Source organism: Ostrinia nubilalis, chromosome 4, assembly GCF_963855985.1.
Source record: "Ostrinia nubilalis chromosome 4, ilOstNubi1.1, whole genome shotgun sequence".
NCBI classification, from domain to species: domain Eukaryota; kingdom Metazoa; phylum Arthropoda; class Insecta; order Lepidoptera; family Crambidae; genus Ostrinia; species Ostrinia nubilalis.
In genome coordinates this window covers 974141-993843 of record NC_087091.1, presented here as the reverse complement: position 1 = coordinate 993843, position 19703 = coordinate 974141, and the positions used below count along the sequence as shown (strand labels likewise).

Sequence of the window (19703 nt, the reverse complement as noted above, 5' to 3'; positions counted from 1 at the left end):
CGGACTGGCAACGTAGGGCGCGCGCGGGCGCTTTATAGCCCGACGCGTCCTAGAGATGCATGGATGAGTGGCTGGCTTCCTTCGGCCCATTGTACGCTGCCATTGAACTCTGCGCCTGAAGGTCCGAGGGATGGAAGTCGAGCTGAGAAAATTTGACATGTGACGTTTCAGATAGAGTTAATCTGTTCCAATCACCTGATCATCCTAAAAAACACTAAACAATATCAAAATTATCTTTATTCGTATAGACTAATTAAAATAGTACTTACAAATCGTCAAATGCTCATGAAGCCTATACATGACTCATTCTTTTTTTGCCATATCAGCGCTTCGAGACAAACATTTGGCAAGTGCTGAGAAGAAGCGCCGCAACAAACTCAGTACCACTATCTGCTGGTTTACTAAACTAATTTATTTTCTGCAAATAGGCTTTTAGGAAGCGCCTTTACACCCCTCAGAATTACTTTCTGCTTCAATATAATAAATGGGCCAGCGCTGAAAAGTAGCAACGCAAAGAACAGAACTGAGCAGATGTTGAATAACCCTAAGCAATTTCTTCTATCATGTGGATTTCGACACTACTTTTTCACTTTTATATCATTACTTCGCAGACTTTAATCTCTGATGATTCACAGTTGCAATAATAAGGGTGTATTTACTCGTTTGATTCATTTCAGTTTGACTTTAATTTCCAGTTTCGACTTACATAGATACCTACTTCAGTTCATTTTTCATTTCAGAGTTTTAGGTTTAGTCAAACATGCAATTTAAGTAGGTATTCTCAAAAAGGTCTTATAAACCCAACTGAATTCCTTGATCCTACGTTGGCCTGAAGGGTTAAAATCTGAAATCCATATACAAAATTCGATTACCTTTACATTTAACCTTCTCATATAAAAAAATTAATTATCAATCATCACGAAATTGAAAATACTTGTCATCGTCTACTCGTATCACCACCGAATTTGGGCATAAAAAGTAAATTGCGCAACAGTGACATGGAATGGGCGTGAAATTTAATTTCCTTTAGTTTGTCTTAATTAGCAGATGATTAGTGCGAGTGTAGCGATGCGAGGAAATTCAATCTGTTGACATTCAGTACTTTGTGGACTTTTAATTTGTTGGTGGGTCGAATCAGTTTGAAACTTAAAGTTGCCTTTGTTGGGAATTGAACCCAGGACCTTTCATTTACCAGGTGACTTCTTACCTAATCAATAAATCTAATACCCATTTTAGTATAGCTCTTTATTTAATTCATGCAAAATGGAGAGCAAAAGTTCATCATCATTTCAGCCACAGGACGTCCACTGTTGAACATAGGCCTCCCTCAACTATTTACATATTGCTCGGTTGGTACTCGTAGCGTAGTGCATCCATCGCCTTCTTGATACCTGTATGAAGTCGTTCTTAATTGCCTTAAAAATCCATCACTCTTGCATTTTTTACAAAAGCCACAAACCTACCAACCACGATTATTGGAACGTTGAGTACCTACTGATACCGCAGTGGATAATGAGCACGTATGCGACACTGAGTTTCGAACTCAGCGCATTCGTTGGCATCAATGGCTCATACAGTTCATCATCATATTTCTATGGCTTACACAGTTTTACGCAGCTTACACAGTGCATATCATTTGGCAGTAGATAGCATTTTTTCATCAAGAAGTTATTAATAATCATTATATGCTGCTTAAGCAGCGTAATTATTGCCAGCGTCTAAGCAGGCGGGTAATATAACAATTACGCGTTGTCGACGCTGACAATGGTGCCGTGATGTAGGAACGTCTCAATTAGATGCGTTTGACGAAATGATTCTGTGATGGCAGGGTGCGTGCTTTGTGCAGATAATAGCGGATTCTGAATCTCGTTGAATAAACTTTTTGTAAATGCCATGAACTGTCTAAGATGCAGTCTATGAAACTTACTAAGGAACAATTGCAATTGCAAATGCTATTTTCAGCATTGTTTCCTTTAAGTCGTATGTAAAGATTTATTAATATGCGCAACAGGGTATAACCCTACGTCATTGATATGCTTTTGTGGTTCGTATCAATTAAATGCATATTAACAACTAATTTTTGCTTGCGGCTTGGCTCTATTAACATTTAGACCTTTGCTTCATACCCTTAGGGGTGAATTTTGGAGAGTTCTTTCTTAGCGGATGCCTTATTCATAATACCTTAATAATAATAAATATCCATGGGCATTTTACACTACGTCCCAAACTAAGCAAAGCTTGTACTATGGGCACTAGACACTACATACTTAAATACTTTTTTTTGTAAATACATACATATTATTATACCAAGAAACACCCGTCACAAAAATTAAAATTCATCATTTCAATTTCTGCCCGGCCCCGGAATCGAACCCGGGACCTCTCGCTTAGTAGTCCGTTCTGAACCACTACACCAAACGGCCGACAAAACCTAATTTTTCGGTCAATCATATTTGACTTTTTTTTAACTCTGCTTTGTATTTATGATTACATAACAAACATGAAAGTATTCATTCAATCCGCTACCTTTGACCATCATGACCTCACCTTATACCGGGCATCCTACCTGCCGAACCTTCCGCCCTTCCTTCCGTAGGCCGGGACCTCTCTTACGTCCGTCATCGGAGGTAATGTCGGCTTGAGGTCAGGAACTCGGGGCTAATTTGCGAATACGGGTCATGAGCTCGGTAATTCGTAGGTTTTGTTCGAACAGGCTTATAAGTGGTTACAGAGGACGATAGGCTTTTGTCTTTCGGTGTTAACCGAGCTGGTAGTTTGTCTCTACGTCAGTGAGGATTTGATATTTTCTTACTGTAACAACCGTTTAGACTAGAATCGTGCGTAATATACAGTTCGTTCGTTCGTTCGTTTCAGTCGAAAGACGTCCACTGCAATAATATACAGTATGTTATTTTTATACTTGATCAAACCAAAAGAGTTCTTTTTCTACTCCTCAAATGCAACAACTTTTCCCAAGAGACCGAAGTTTAAAAATTAAAAATACCTTTTCATACAAATGATCAGTTACTTAGTATATTTTTTGTAAAAAAAAAGTTGCAATTGGGCAGTAGATATGTTCGTTTGATCAAGTTTAAAAAACACTCTGTATAATTTTCATTGATATAAATGGGTTGTTTTCTTTTTATTCCGTCCCTAATAAGGATGTAAAGACAGTCTGTCTGTCAAGACTTACGTTTTCTAGTCAAGATGGATTTGATTACTCCTAATAGATTCCTTTCCCATGGCACCATGGAAAACCTCTACCTAAAAATACAAATGTAGGCCATACTCGTACGGAATAAGCGTATTTCTTGAAATGATTTTCGGATTGTCATGGTAAAGTAAACCAATTATATATTTTAGCTAGTATTGCAATATAGCTCATACTTTTTAGGCTATTAGATTCACTGTGGTCAACAACGTAATAGCAAACTCCGAACTAATACGACGATCCGTCTAGCAAAATACAGCTGACTTATATGGCATGAACGTGTTTGGAAGTATAAATTGTATGGGAATCTACTATAGGAAAGAAGTGTCTTCTTGACAAAAAAAAATATTTGGGTTTTAGCACAGTAGTTTTCACTTAATGTAATTAAAAAGTTTTTCTTCAAATATATCTTGCCTTATGACGACTTCGTATGAGAAGTAGTTAGTAGCGGAAGAAAGTCAGCCTTCAGTACATTCATTATGTCTGCAATTTTTCCATTTTCCGATTTCATAACCAAAGATCTCCTAAAATTACAAACGTGTAACTGCAAAGTTTCGTAAATCAGAAGAATTTATTCAATCAAATCGTCTGCACTCCAAACAATGGCCCATTATCATTTACAAAGACCAAAAATAAACACTAAAATCGAATATCAAACGCTCAGCGGTAACAGTAAACATTCTGATGTCACGTCACTTGCAGGCTTGAATGAAATGTGACGCCGAAAACGGTAGCAATGACCGATGCGTTATATCGCGAGCTGAATAGAAATGTGCGGCTTTGGGAGAGATGGCTTGACGACAGTATCAAAGGAGGTGATAAAAATGCAACAATCGGCCAGGTGATTCCCTCGCTTTTAACTGTTGAGCTTGTACTTTAGCAACTAACAAACGGAAGAAAAACATAATAATAAATCTTTTATTTCCAAGAACATTCTTACAGTTTATATTAGTGTTCATAAATTATTCCAACATATTCTGTCGCATGTAAAAGATTTTGTTACGTATCTCCTATTTAGTTTCATATTTCGTTTGTTTTCTAATCAGTAATTTAGAGATGTAAAATAAAAGTACCTATCTTCAGTGTAGGTTTAAAGCTTTCAGTGAAAACACATCAAAATTATGCAACCTTTATAAAAATCGTTTATTCAAAAGTAAATACCAGTTATATTGGCAAAACAAGAATGATTTCAATTTTATTTATCTATTTGTGTATGTAAACATCAATGACACAACAAATAATCTGAGCAAATTCCACAGCCCTGCTCGCCGATTAGAGCTAGACAAAGTGATGGCCATGTCGAAAGGTGAATCGGCCGTATCAACAGGCCGGCCATTGTCTCGGGCGTGTCATAGTTTATGCCATCGATTGTCTTCTGAGGAGGCTGTGAGGCCTTGGAGACCCTCAAAAACAGAAAACATCATCAGCTGCAGTATTGGTCCTGGAGGTGTTTTAGTTACTGGTCTTATCAACAGGCCGGCCATATTGTCTCGGGCGTGTCATAGTTTGTGCCATCGATTGTCGTCTGAGGAGGCTGTGAGGCTGTGAGGCCTAGGAGACCCTCAAAAAACGAAAGAAAAAAAAAACATCATCAGCTATTGGTCCTATTATCATCATTTCAGCCATAGGACGTCCACTGCTGAACATAGGCCTCCCCCAATGCTTTCCATGTTGCCCGGTTGGTAGCGGCCTGCGTACTTTATAGGTATGGAAAAGCATGGAAAAGTGTTTTAACTATGATGCCATTACAGTCATTGAACTGTCTCAGTGTCAGCACGTAAAAATCTGCTTCACTCAACGGTTCTGTTTTATAGATTGGGTTGCTCTTATTTTACAAACCGGCTTATGTAAGTTGCTGATAAAACCAGAAGGTGGAACGGGGAGAGATTTAAAGTTCAATTTCAAAATCAAACTTTACTCGTATTGCACATTAAGTGTTATTTCAATAAGTTTGATTAAAACATACACTTTATATTCCTGATATAATTCAACCACACATGCTTCAGGATAATGCCAGTGCAGTCCAACAAAACTCAGTCTCTCACCAAACGAAAACTCAGAAACAAATACGAGTACACAAAATTGCGTCGTTATTTAATTAATATGTGCCTTGATATTTTCATGATTTTGATGGGATAGAGCACAGCACATAGAAATCTTATAGTCATTTGTAAATAACAATCAATTTAATTTGTATCATCGACTAAAGTTTTAAATGACGATTCTAGAACTCTTGATTATAAAAACCCCCACGTATAAGTTGTCGTTTGTCTCAATATTTTAGCAATGCGTGTCGCAAATCCCATGTCCCACTTACGGGTAACCACAGCGTGCTTTAATACTACGCCGCGCGGCACCCATGCGTGGACGGTGGCCGGTTATGTCACTGCGATCTGTACATCCAGTGGCTAATTGCCCTAAAATTTGATGAAGATTGTCAAGGGTAGTAATTGTTTTATTTAATGACTAGAATGCAAGTTGAAATTGCTTGTAGGGCTTACACGTCCCAAATACAGGGTGTCCCAAAAAGTAATGTCAAGCCAAAGCCCAGAGACAGAGCATCACTAGGGCTACCCGAATCACAGTGACTTTTGATAGTTTTCGAGTTATATTTTTTTTACAACATACAGGATTTTTAACGTTTTTAGTTTACATTCGTGTTATGGATGTAAATAGTTCTAAATTAGTCAAATTATACTTATGGTAGTTGAAATTTTATTCAGAGTTTTTCTAATCCCAGATTAAAGAAAGTTGCGCCATAGCAACTTTAGGCCGTCTAAAAACTAGCCGTACAACAGTTCCACCACACATTGTGTCGGAAGCCGGCAAGACAATCGCCACAATCGTGGGAAGTGACTGGTGCCGCTACTGCAACCACTTATTTCAAGTACAGGTCGCTTCAGAAATACTGACACTTCAGAAATTAAGATGTCTATAACTCTTATAGATATTAAAGAAAGAAAATAACCTGCAAATGCAACTTTTAGATGAAAAAAAACATAACTAAAATAAAAAAATAAAGAAACCTTGCTAAATGATTTTCTATCCATTTTTAACCTATATTCTCCATTTGTCTCCTGCACTTTTGACACTTACGCCCGTATTAACAATCGATGCTTGCTTAAGTGAAGCATCAAATCGAACGCACAGCGTTGAATAGAGCTCAGTGATCGGATTTATGTGTCACCCTGTGCGTCCACGCGCACTGTGAGACCTCATAGTAATGTTTGTGAATACGGGCGTAATGACGATGATGATGATAATGGCTTATTTATCACAACAAAAAAAAACTATCCAAAATTCTCAGGAAGTGTCAAGTACTTACTTATTACATAAATAACGCTCCTTGTCATTTAGTTGAAAATTGGTTCAATTAGCCGCATTAGACTTTATTGAGCTTATGAAGTAAAAGTAAAGCTTATTTTTGATCCCAACTGTACGTCCCCAGTTAATTATTTGCCGGCTAAAGGCGGGGTTCGTTTTTGCCCATTATTGTGTGCAGGTCCTTGTGACATGCATACATACATTCCTATTAGTGTTATTACCTATTTGATAATGCGGTTAGGGCCAATGTCAAACGAAATAATGGTGGTTTAATTAATTACAGGGCTGCTTAGGCTGTCCAAACCTTAATTACGAATTGCTATGGATAACGTGTTTTTTAACCACATTCGTAAAATGATTCTCTTCCCTAGAGATCCTTTACCTCACTTTAACTAACGTTTACTCGAGATCTTTGCCAGGTTAAGAATATTCTCGGTTTAGCTCCTTATATTCCAACTTAACATGAACATTCCGAGATATTTGCATGTGTATGAAGTACCTGTTAATTGATAGATAATGAAAATACGTAAAAGCGTTTATTAAACTTAATTTTATTTTGTACCATAAATCACTTGAAGGACTCAAATATCTCACTTAGAGCTCTACATTAAAAAATCAGTTGATTACTTGAAAATAATGACTTGATAATTTATTTTATATTACACCTATTACTTGCTCATATATTTACAGAACAATAATTGAGATAAAAGCCTTGAAGCCTTTCTCCGTAACTCTTCAATCTACCAAATTAAGCGCCACCATACAGTCTTCACCAGAACTAACTGGTTGCACCTAGCGCCATCTATCACAGCCACTGCTCAATTGGAGTAAAGTCGACGTCTCCCGCGCCGTGCGGCGCGAGGTTCCGCGGTCGCACGCCAGATGGCGCCTGGCGTCTGAAGTACTCGGCTACGTTGCCGCTCATACTGCCGTAGGGGATGCCGCCTGAAAATCAGGAAATAAAGGACTTTTTAATTTAATGTTTACAGACAAAGTTATTATTCTTCTTCTTATTCGTTACACTCTTGGCAGAGCGGTCGTGGTCACGTTGAGGCTTTGTTCACATCGGTTATAGAGGCGAAAACAACTCAAAGTTATGCAAAATCATTAATAGAGTAATGGGCATAAACTGAAGGTCTTATTGTCAGATTATAATTAAGCTTTTGCTATTGATCTATTGATCTGGATACAGCCTAGACTGCACTTTGTTGCTATTACCAGGCCTGTTCATCTCCGCGAGTTTGCATCGAAAACAAAACACGCACGATGGCCCACCTACAGGATACTATTCGACAAGGCCTCACATACGAGCGAACATTGACTCACGCACGCGTATTCTTGTGTATGATGGAAGAAAATAAAGAAAATGGTGTACTAAATACTGTGCAGTATTTAACTGCCTGAATAATAATAAAAACACAGAATGTCATGTACTTTTTTAAGTTGCCTAAAGACACTGAGAGGTAAATAAGTAGTTAACATTATTCATGCTAAATCATGTATTTCCTCCGCCATTTTCCGCAGTTTCGCACTTCACGTCACATCATTTTACCGAAGTCAGCCCTATAGCTTCGGCGCAGTGCCGATCACTGGCGTTTGTCAACAAAATGGTGCTTGACTCTTGAGACAGGCTAAATTACACCATATTATTAATGACATTGAGCATTTTTTTTTAAATACCTTCGCGAAGTAAAACTTCTGTACGTAGTACTTATTATTATTCTGTGCTAGTACTTGCAACTCATCAATGTCACAGCCTTCTTCTTCTTCTTCTTCTTTCCTATGCAACCGCTTTCCCCGTAATCCTAGCCCTATTCTTTAGTTTTTCAGGCATTATTACTTAAGGGACGGTTCAGTTGATAAGCCATGGTCCTAAGCTCTAGCCTTTTTAACTCATAATCATTTATATTTCAGGGAGCTCTAGGCCACCATCATTCCCTTCTTGCCTTCCCTTATACATTCTCGTAGTTCTGTTTCAGTCGTCATTTCAGTCTCATAGTCTATCCGTAATACTTTAAAATGCCGAGCGACGACCTGATAAAGGTAACAGGAAGGCGCTGGATGCAGGCCGCTACCAACCGTGCGATGTGGAAGTTATTGGGGGAGGCCTATGTTCAGCAGTGGACGTCCTGTGGCTGAAATGATGATGATGATGATGACGACTTTAAAATGCTTACCATATGATAGTCCAGGGCCTGGCAAGGGTGGATTGCCAGCGCTGTCCGGCCTCGCCGAAGCCAGCAGCACCAAACAGCTGGCGCAGATTATTAAGATCTGAAACGGGACAGAATAATATTTTCTTATATCCAAGTTGATTCATGTATTTATCGATACTAATATTATAAAGCTGAAGAGTTTGTTTTAGTCCAGTCAATAAAGCATTATAGATGGAAAACTGTAGAACACAATTTCTGACTTCAGGACTTTATTTAGACTAGTTAGGAGGTGAACATAGCGAAAGTCCCCGCCCTTAGCCCTTGAGCCGACGGGGAGAGGGGGGTTTAAAGGTGCCACTTTTCGGTTTTTCGCTTAATCCTCGAAAACTATGCGTCCTAGTGACATGACTACTATGAACCAAAAAAAGCATATTAAATTTGCTACAGGTGAGATAGTCAAGTTTTTCTATAAATTGTATAGTTTTCGCGGCATCTGCTCTAGAAGGTCTGTAATATTGGAAATTTTATTTTTGTCTTACATGTTTCCATCAGGAGAAAATCGACTAAATCAACATTGAGCTAATATTCTAGACATGCGGGAGCATGTTAAGCCTAGTGCCAGGGAGGGGACTGCACCGTGCGTATATTTAGACGAACCAATTGGAGCCACTTTTGACTCCACATCACTCAAAAAGTACTGTGCATTAACACTTTAAATTTGGCTCATGTGTTGAGACTTGCAAGATAAACATCAGCTTCAAATTTCATAAATATACCTCAAACTGTTCTTTAGGTATTGACGTCTAAAAATCTACATGGCTGACCTATAAGACCAAATTCTAACCACTTCCAGATGACCTCGAAGGTTCAAATTTGGCATCCAGATAGGTAGTTGTGTAAATACAAAGGAACAAATAAAAAACCAGTAAATTTTAACATTTCACAGGTGATAGATAGATTTTAGTGGCTTAATGTCGATTTTTGAACGTCAATACCTAAATAACCGTTTGATGTATATTTATGAAAAGACAATGCCGGAAATTGGCGTCTTTTTTTTTTCGCGCGGCCATCGACCAAACCTTGTTTTTTGATTACAAAATAGTGTAATAAACCAAACTTACTATGACATGTATACCTCTAAACTCAGTCTGAACTGAGTTACGAGCATTAGAAGTTTGATGATTTTCATACTAGATTTGCTTTTTGCGCGCAAGTTTTGTAAGAAATTGCAACAAAATAGTGACATTGTATGTGTAAACAAACAATACCATCCATTAAAGGCTCCATATATCAGTATGCAGCAGAATCAGCGCAATAAAAACATAGCGCAATGTTTTGTCGCAATTTCTTACAAAACTTGCGCGCAAAAAGCAAATCTAGTATGAAAATCATCAAACTTCTAATGCTCGTAACTCAGTTCAGACTGAGTTTAGAGGTATACATGCCATAATAAGTTTGGTTTATTACACTATTTTGTAATCAAAAAATAAAGTTTCGTCGATGGCCGCGCGAAAAAAAAAAGACGCCACCTTCCATACAAAATCTGGCATTGCCATTTGAAGCTGATGTTTATCTTGCAAGTCTCAACACATGAGCCTAATTTGAAGTGTTAATACACAGTGCTTTTTGAGTGATGAGGAGTCAAAAGTGGCTCCAATTAGTTCGTCTAAATATACGCACGATGCAGTCCCCTCCCTGGAACTAGGCTTAACATGCTCCCGCATGTCTATAGTGTTTGCTCAATGTTGATTTAGTCGATTTTCTCCTGATAGGAACATGTAAGACAAAAATAAAATTTCCAATTTTACAGACCTTCTAGAGCAGATGCCGCAAAAACTATACAAGATATAGAAAAACTTGACGGTATCGCCTGTAGCAAATTGAATAAGCTTTTTTTGGTTCATAATATTCATGTCACTAGGACGCATAGTTTCCGAGGATTAAGCGAAACACCGAAAAGTGGTACCTTTAAACCCCCCTCTCCCCGCCGGCTCAAGGGCTAAGGGCGGGGACTTTTGCTATGTTCACCACCTAACTAGGCTAAATAAAGTCCCGAGGTCAGAAATTGTGTTCCACGGATTTCTCTCTACACCGTCGTTAAGGCATTCATTGACTGGACTAGTTTGTTTGTTTACTTGAACGCGCTAATCTCCGGAACTACTGGTCCGATTTGAAAAATTCTTTCAGTGTTAGATAGCCCATTTATCGAGGATAGGCTATACAACATCACGCTACGATCAATAGGAGCAGAGCGATAATGAAAAATGTGGCGAAAACGGGTTTTCACGCGTACGAAGTCGCGGGCACAGCTAGTTTAATTAATAATGCGCTACCGTTTATTCAATACACGTGGCGGTATGCTCTATCGATTTAGTGATACTCTACTTGTACTATTTACTTATCCTACACATACTTCTACACCATAAACATACATCAGTAGATTGATATCAAATGTTTGGAAAATATAAATATTAGAATAAATTAAGCAAAATTTACGCTTTTAAAAAATCGTTTGAGCCTTATTAGTGACATAAACCACTTGACCGTACAAAGGCAGCTTGAACGACTTAAAAGCTCTTACAAAAAGCTTTGTCCTTGACAGTTCCAACTGGAACTAATGTGAAGGCACGACGCTAACAATATAAACTTATTAGTAAACAGTTTCCCTATGGCATGGGGATAATCATTTATGCGTCTTATTTTTTAAGTTGTAAGGACTAATATCGCATAAAACATGTTTTCTGGGCTGTGGACATGTTTTGGTATGCGGTAGTGTAGAGAAACTCAAAATCTTCGCTTTTTAACGATTGCCGGAAACGCCTTGACATAAGTGATAAACCGGTTTAGTATAAATTGCAATAAAACTTGTGTCAATGTAAAAAATATGGGAAAAAATTAAAATTAAAACCTTACCTTATTTACAACAACCTTGCTGTTTGAATTTTTTTTTTTTTATGCATAACAAGGCAGGTATTTGACCACAATCGCACCTGATGTTAAGTGGGATGCGGTCTAGGATGGTACATATCTGCCCTGTAAGTGCCTATTCACTCTCGCCTTGAAAAGGCCCGGATTATAGTTTTCGGGAAAGACAGCAGCAGGCAACGAATTCCAGTCCCTAGCTGTTCGCATTATAATGCATCGAAACGCTTAGTGCGAGCTGGTGGAATGTCAACAATTTTATGACATTTCATTTTAGAAGCATAGAATAGAAGGCTTAGATAGAGATCTAAGCCTAGAAACCGACGCATACTTGTCAAATCAAATCAAAATCTTTATTTACTCACACCTTCACCACCAATCACACCTTTGGATTTGCTGCCGCGTACCTAATCAAAATTGTTAAACAATCGTTCTTATGTATCACATACAAATAACCTTCAAAACCTACTTCGTTAAAAGGTTCTCAAGGCCCAGTAAATGTCACTTGTAACTCAATAACTAGAGCACCAGTGCATATTGGGGTTAGGGTTGGTAAGATAGGAATTGTATAGGCATTGTCATCATAATAAATTCCAAGAAAAATATGTCACTTTAAAATTTTGTAATTGTAGTTTTCAAAGCTCTACAGAGTTTAATGAAACAGTTTTCGATGATGGCAAGCATATAGGAGACGTGTATGAAGATGAACTACATGAAAATTAAGAGTATAATTCAAATTGTTTATGCCTGGTTCCTTGTAAATACAGAACAGGTCCAGCAGTGGACAAACGATGGCACTCTTCAGTAAGATGGAACTTTAATATAGTCCTTGAGTGCATACGCAAAACTGACTTGAGATAACGATGACCATTACAGTCGTTGAAATACATTCTTAAATTAAAATAATTCCGTGAAATATTTGCGGTGAAAATTGCCCAACAGTTTCGGTATGCTGATACGAACCTCGCCATTGCTGGACTATTGTGGTACACCCATTCACAAGCATATTTCGCCCACAAGGGGTTAAAGGGACTATTTGTAATTTGTGCAATAAAAAATACTTTTTTTAATGGTTTTGCTCTTATTGTCATTTGTCAACCCTGCGTGGTTATTTAATACCATTGTCCAGGTTTGACCTCAAGCACCATTTTGAATGTACGCTGTTGCTAAGTCAGTAATAGTGCACACGAGTTCTGTGTGTCAGTGTCTGGTATCAATTATTTATTGGGCTTATTAAAGAGCCAAAGGCGTGTTGTTTTATAATATAGTGGAAATACGCCAGTTACTTGCGTTGGATATTAATGAGATTTGCAAGCAGTTAATAACCTACGGAAAATGTCAAAGATTAATATTTTGACTCTGATTGACATGCACTTATGACCGCATCATGGGGTGAGTTCGTAAGATTAAAAGTGTCAAATAAATTGACATTGTCAACCAGTAGAGTTCCCAATTTCTGAAAATAAGCTGAAAACATCGTTTTGGGATTTGTGTCAGAAACTTGACACAAAATTCCCAATACTCGCTCAGTTGTTAGTATTGGAAAGTGAAAATTACTTGTAATTTTAATGCAGGTCCAATAAGGAAAGTTGTTTTATTGAGCATGCTACAAAAGGAGGATAGTAAAGTTATGAAATGAGAGCTTTTTTTGGAGTAGGTGTAGTTCTTTATGACATAGTAAAATCATTGAATAATTCAATGTTTTAAGCTTGTTCAAAATAATGTTTGATAGCGAAACTACAAAAGTTTTACACTTTACAACTGAATAATGTAAACAATGCTGAATTGTTTTTAATTTCAAACCATTCTTGTCAGTCAACCACAACCAAATATTGTCAGTCATCTCTCCCTAAACTGCAATAGCTCTTATTTCATAAACACATTTTGTAACTGGCGTCATATGCGGATTTTTATTGACTTGCATCATACCACGTGTTGACTTAATTAATATTGATCAGTCGTTATTGTTATTGATAATTCACTGACCTGTCTCAACCGAAGCATGATGACTGCGGCGCGCGAGTGAGCAGGCCCTCGCGAGCGCGCCGCTTAAATCGATGGATCAATCGAGCGATTTATTTGGCGACCGATCGAGAAACAAACGAGTGATACGATATTATTCACATCGAAATTAACCTAAGCTGAATTATTCTTCAAACGATTCTATTTTTCAGCTTTAAATCCACCTGCAAAATTACAAGCTTTCATTGTAAGCTAATATAAAAAGTTATTTAACTTCAAATCTATGCATCATGTAGGGTAGAGTAAATTTTTGGACATAAAGACTACAATTTAGATTTCTGCGACATTCAAGTCGGTGTTTTATGTAGCAAAATGAATAACTGTTACATGCGAATGAGTTTTCACATTTTCAAATATACCAGCGCTCTACCTTTTCTAAATGTATGGACTATCGAGTTTTTGTTCTAGTATCGGCTTGAAAATATGTTAAAATGGTTTATTAGAATCAGCATAGCACAGGCTTTAGTATTAGGGAAATCTAGGTGCTTATTTTGAAACGAACGCTCAGAACTGGAGATTAGAACCTGCGATTGCTTTAATTTCAATATTTAGAACAATTATAGACTGCAGTCGGTGCTTGAGTTTCTATCATTTCATAATACGGTTCGTAAACAGCATGTAAAACTTCCTGTTGAGACACTCGCAAAATTAAAACATACTTTCTATTTACTCATAGATACATAAACGATATTTACTAATGTACACACAAATCTTCTTTCGCCACTTATTCTTAGCACCAGCCAATATGTTGTCCCGAAGTGGTGATAGGGCAAGGTATATTGGGACATGTAGAAGTACCCTGAAAAGGGCTTACATACTAATAATATCATCAGTTTCTGTCGATTCACGAATAAGTACCCGACAGTGAAACTGCTACGTCTAGATAAGATATGACCTTGAAAAGTCCGTAGCCTTTAATAAAACGTTTAAGTTCGCGATGTTTTTCATACGTTTGTATGATCTTCCTAGTAGGTACTGGGACGGCACTAAGAGGTAAACACTAAACGCCTTTGGTATCTTATGCTGCTTGCGTTGTTGATTTGCAACACAAATAGTGTATTTCTGATTTGCTACAACTTATACCAAATAACATGGGTTTGTAACTTAAAAAATTAGATATAATAATACTGTGCAAAGTAGGTACGTTTGTGTACAATTATAAGAAAAAAATGGGTTCATGAAATCCTGTTATAAATAAACGGAGAATTTCATTTACCTACATCACTTTATTATGTAGACCAATTAAAATCAATGTAAACTAACGGATAAATAGCAAATACATCGCGTTTTTAATGTTTTAATTGTACTCGTTTTCTAAAAATTTCAGTATTCAATAGCTTTTATGCTTCCAATTTAGTCTTATATTATCTTCTTAGCATAATTTCAAAAAATGTATCTTACTCGGACTTAAAGATTTAATTCAAATATATTAAATGCATTTAATACTGTTTTACTTATTTACCAAATTAAAATAAAGTAATCTAATAACACCCGCGCAGCTGTTCTTTCTACAATTTTGTGTGATTGATTGCTTCCTCAACTAATACGGACATGATCCATGGTGTAGTTTACTCTCAAATCCTATTCCAATTACAGAAATCAATGTGCATCACTCAGAATACAGAACAAACCAGAAGGAGTGTTCGATAACATTTCTACGCGGCAACTTGTGTCCAAAATACTTCCCCTCCCGCGCCCCTCTACCCCCTTTAGTGTTCCTAGCGCCGTGTGACACCCCCATTTTTGGGGTAAAATTATGTAATTTTTTAAAGAGATGTTAAACAAGTAAAAAATAAGTAAGTGAAATAAGTACACACGGCCAGTGTTAACTATCCATTTCCGTTTTTGCTCTCGCTCTTATCAAATGGTGATTCTTTGCGATAGAACGAGACGACATGACTGGCCATAGGCATAGATAGTACCTACCTACCTATGAATTTAATTTTTACTCCGAAGTAACTAAGTGTAAGATGATTATTTATTTCTATTAAATAGTGTAATATATGTACTATATTTTATGTAGGTATAATATGTTATTTAAAAGTCAATTACAAAAGTCGAATATAAATTTTAGAATGCCAAGTAAAACAAAAAAGAAACTTAAGGTTCTTTATTATGTAAACATATCGACAACAAAACATTTGTTTACGGCGCAGTAGTGCTTTTAGTTTAACTTTTCTTGGAGTCAAAAACAGAATCCAAATCAAAAACATCACCAATACTTAAATTTGATTGCGAGGCAACTCTGGCTGTGTATCCTGAAAAAAAATCAGAGTAAGTATGTAAGCAATAATTAATTACTTAAAATTATTATTAAATATACAAATATTGCTGCTGCTGATCTGTTGATACCAATGCCTTACTTTTGAATAAATGGGAAAGTATGAAATTCACGATAGTAATTTATTATCTCCTCATTATTAGGGAGTAATATTATAAATTAATTCAATATATTGAAATCAAATCAAAATCAAAAATATTTATTCAGTTTAGACCACAAGTGGCACTTATAATTTAATTAATCAGGTTGTCATGTCATGGATGAAATTACACTAAAAACTAATTAAAACAAAAAGGATGGGGAAAATATTCCATTATTCTGTGGTAACGCTAACAAAATTAACGCGTGAATTTTTTATAAGTAGACAAATGTAATCTATATATATAAAAATGAAACTCGTTTCGCGTTGTCACGGCATCACGTGTGAACGGCTGAACCGATTTCGATAATTCTTTTTTTTAAATGTTTGTGGAAGTCCAAGGATGGTTCTTACGGAAAAAAATATTAAGAAAATCTCTACGCTAAGGCGGTACGAAGTTCGCCGGGTCAGCTAGTTCAATATAAAAAAGTAGGGTAAAATATTCCGTTGACCTGTGGCAACACTTACAAAATACAACCGTGATTTTTTTTGAAAATTATTATTTAATTAAAATGAATTGGAAATGTGCTACTTACGGATAAAACATGATCCCATGCACTTTCTTCGTAATTCCAGTAGCATTCTTACATGTTGGAACGGCACAAGACGGCATAATTTAATTATAAAGTGTCAATCTGACGGATATGTAAACAATGCGCGCGCCGGCCATTGACTGATTGCTCTAAAGTCAAAGTAGTGCGATTTGGAGTACTTTATATGAATACACATTTACGCCCGTTGACGGTTTCTGGTTTGTTCCGTATTCTGAGGTGCATCACAGCACATCATCCTAAACATTTTTGTTGCAACATCAACCCTATCACAACTACATAAGATTCAACTGTGTTCAACTTGACGTGCCGTCACGTACATCAACGTAAACTGTATATGCGATTCGTTAGCAACGTCCCTGACCCTAGTTAAGCTTCCTTACGCAACAGATCGTTGCCTTTTCCGCTGGGGCCATAGCAAGTTCGCTTGTTATGTAAGCTTGATGGTTGATGACCAAATGAAGGCATGCTTCCTATTTTTGGCCAATGAGTGATATCAAATTCACAATAATAAGGAAAATAGGAGAGGCGAGAATAGCCCAATGGTGTCGGTGTCAAACTTGCTGACTCTGGATAAGTACGGGGGTTTGAAACCCACCGCTGCTGGATGAAACCACTCGTGACTGAAGCATATTTAGCTTAGCACGAGGGGTTAATGGGACTATTTTATTTTTAAAAGCCAACAAAGCCGAAACTGAAATGGGCTTTATACAGCTGTACAATTACATGTAGTCCAGTCAATGAATGCCTTAACGACGGTGTAGAGAGAAATCCGTGGAACACAATTTCTGACCTCGGGACTTTATTAAGACTAGTTAGGAGGTGAACATAGCAAAAGTCCCCGCCCTTAGCCCTTGAGCCGGCGGGGAGAGGGGGGTTTAAAGGTACTACTTTTCGGTTTTTCGCTTAATCCTCGGAAACTATGCGTCCTAGTGACATGACTACTATGAACCAAAAAAAGCTTAATTAATTTGCTACAGGTGAGACGGTCAAGTTTTTCTGTATCTATTATAGTTTTCACGGCATCTGCTCTAGAAGGTCTGTAATATTGGAAATTTTATTTTTGTCTTACATGTTCCCATCAGGAGAAAATCGACTAAACTAACATTAAGCAAACATTTTAGACATGCGGGAGCATGTTAAGCCTAGTTCCAGGGAGGGGACTGCACCGTGCGTATATTTAGACGACCCAATCGGAGCCACTTTTGACTCCTCATCACTAAAAAACTACTGTGCATTAACACTTCAAATTTGGCTCATGTGTTGAGACTTGCAAGATAAACGTCAGCTTTAAATTTCATAAATATACCTCAAACGGTTCTTTAGGTATTGACGTCTAAAAATCTACATATCTGACCTATAGACCAAATTTTAACAACTTCCAGATGACCTTGAAGGTTCAAATTTGGCATCCAGATAGGTAGATGTGTAAATACAAAGGAACAAATAAAAAACCAGTAAATTTTAACATTTTACATTTTTAGATAGATTTTAGTGTTCTAAATGTCGATTTTTGAACGTCAATACCTAAAGAACCATTTGAGGTATATTTATGAAATTTGAAGCTGATGTTTACATTGCAAGTTTCAACACATGAGCCAAATTTGAAGTGTTAATGCACAGTAGTTTTTTAGTGATGAGGAGTCAAAAGTGGCTCCAATTGGGTCGTCTAAATATACGCACGGTGCAGTCCCCTCCCTGGAACTAGGCTTAACATGCTCCCGCATGTCTAAAATGTTTGCTTAATGTTAGTTTAGTCGATTTTCTCCTGATGGGAACATGTAAGACAAAAATAAAATTTCCAATATTACAGACCTTCTAGAGCAGATGCCGTGAAAACTATAATAGATACAGAAAAACTTGACCGTCTCACCTGTAGCAAATTAATTAAGCTTTTTTTGGTTCATAGTAGTCATGTCACTAGGACGCATAGTTTCCGAGGATTAAGCGAAAAACCGAAAAGTGGTACCTTTAAACCCCCCTCACCCCGCCTGCTCAAGGGCTAAGGGCGGGGACTTTTGCTATGTTCACCTCCTAACTAGTCTAAATAAAGTCCCGAAGTCAGAATTTGTGTTCCACGGTTTTCCATCTATAATGCTTTATTGACTGGACTAATGTAGCGACACCAATAATAAAAATAATTGAACTATTGATAGGATTGCAATACACAGACATAGGTACTAAGTTATAACACCTTCGAATTCAGAATATTCAATGAGGATATAAATAAAAGGCAAAAAGAAGAATTGAGGCCTTAATGGGTTGGAAATAATGATATTCTTGTTCCATTCAAGACTCAAGATGTTGATGCATTTTAGACTTGATTTAGGTAAAGATAAAACCTTGTGCATCAGAGACGCCACAAAAAACCAGACGTTTCTAATCAAGCAGCTTGCAACATGCACTTTCTGGAAGTCGTTGCAACATGCAAATCGCATTAAAGAAAACACTGGTCAAGCGTAAACTGCTGATTAGCTAGTAGCTGGTATCATCTTGTCAGGTTAAACTAGCTTGATGACATTTATAACATTGAAGTATTATGAGTGAACTATGAATTAAATAGCTAGCATTTATCTACTACATCGATCAATCTAAGGCTAGGTTGCACCATCTTACTTAAACTTTAACAAACGTCAAAAATCTGTCAAACTCCATATAAAACACACCGGTTATTGTTATAGTTACGGTCAAAGTCAGGTGGTGAAACTCAGCTAATTTAGGTTTAATTTTATTTTATCTTGGCATCTATTTTATCTTGCTCAGTCTTTCCACGTTCATATACAGACGGTGGCACATCTAGAATTAAACACTGTAGCATCTTATTAATATTATTTGCACTTGCAACAAATGTATCGTATGCGTTAACTTCTTGATATTTTCACCTTTTCATATTTCTATTAAATGACAATCAGGTTACAATAATCCGATGTACCAATTCGTCAAATTTGAGTATCTTCGACGATTTTAAAACTCAATCATCTAGACTCAATCACTAGGTAATATATCAGAGATTATTGTTATCTTAAAATCGTTTACCATTCTGCAATGAAGATCCCTGAAATTGAAAGCGGATCAAAGTTAGCACGCGGCATACCGG

General features: G+C 37.0%; 1 protein-coding gene and 1 long non-coding RNA gene across 2 annotated transcripts; both read right to left on the bottom strand.

Moving 5' to 3' along the window:
* Window positions 1-7080: 7080 nt before the first annotated feature.
* LOC135071414 (uncharacterized) lies at window positions 7081-13653 on the bottom strand. The gene is made up of 3 exons (XM_063965204.1): window positions 13600-13653; window positions 8713-8809; window positions 7081-7480 (listed from the first exon to the last, which is right to left on the bottom strand). Exons 1-3 carry the CDS (start codon window positions 13615-13617, stop codon window positions 7341-7343), a joined length of 255 nt encoding a protein of 84 aa, XP_063821274.1. The 5' UTR covers window positions 13618-13653; the 3' UTR covers window positions 7081-7340.
* A 2077-nt stretch (window positions 13654-15730) lies between these two features.
* Window positions 15731-16825, bottom strand: LOC135071413 (uncharacterized). Its single transcript, XR_010257241.1, has 2 exons — window positions 16592-16825; window positions 15731-15893 (listed from the first exon to the last, which is right to left on the bottom strand). It is a non-coding gene; the product is annotated as an uncharacterized LOC135071413 (long non-coding RNA).
* Between the last annotated feature and the right edge of the window lie 2878 nt (window positions 16826-19703).

Excerpts from the sequence above, each read along its gene's own strand:
- LOC135071414 (XM_063965204.1), bottom strand. Across the intron at positions 7,481-8,712 it reads AGGCCCTGGACTATCATATG|GCGGCATCCCCTACGGCAGT; the intron begins GTAAGCATTTTA and ends CCTGATTTTCAG.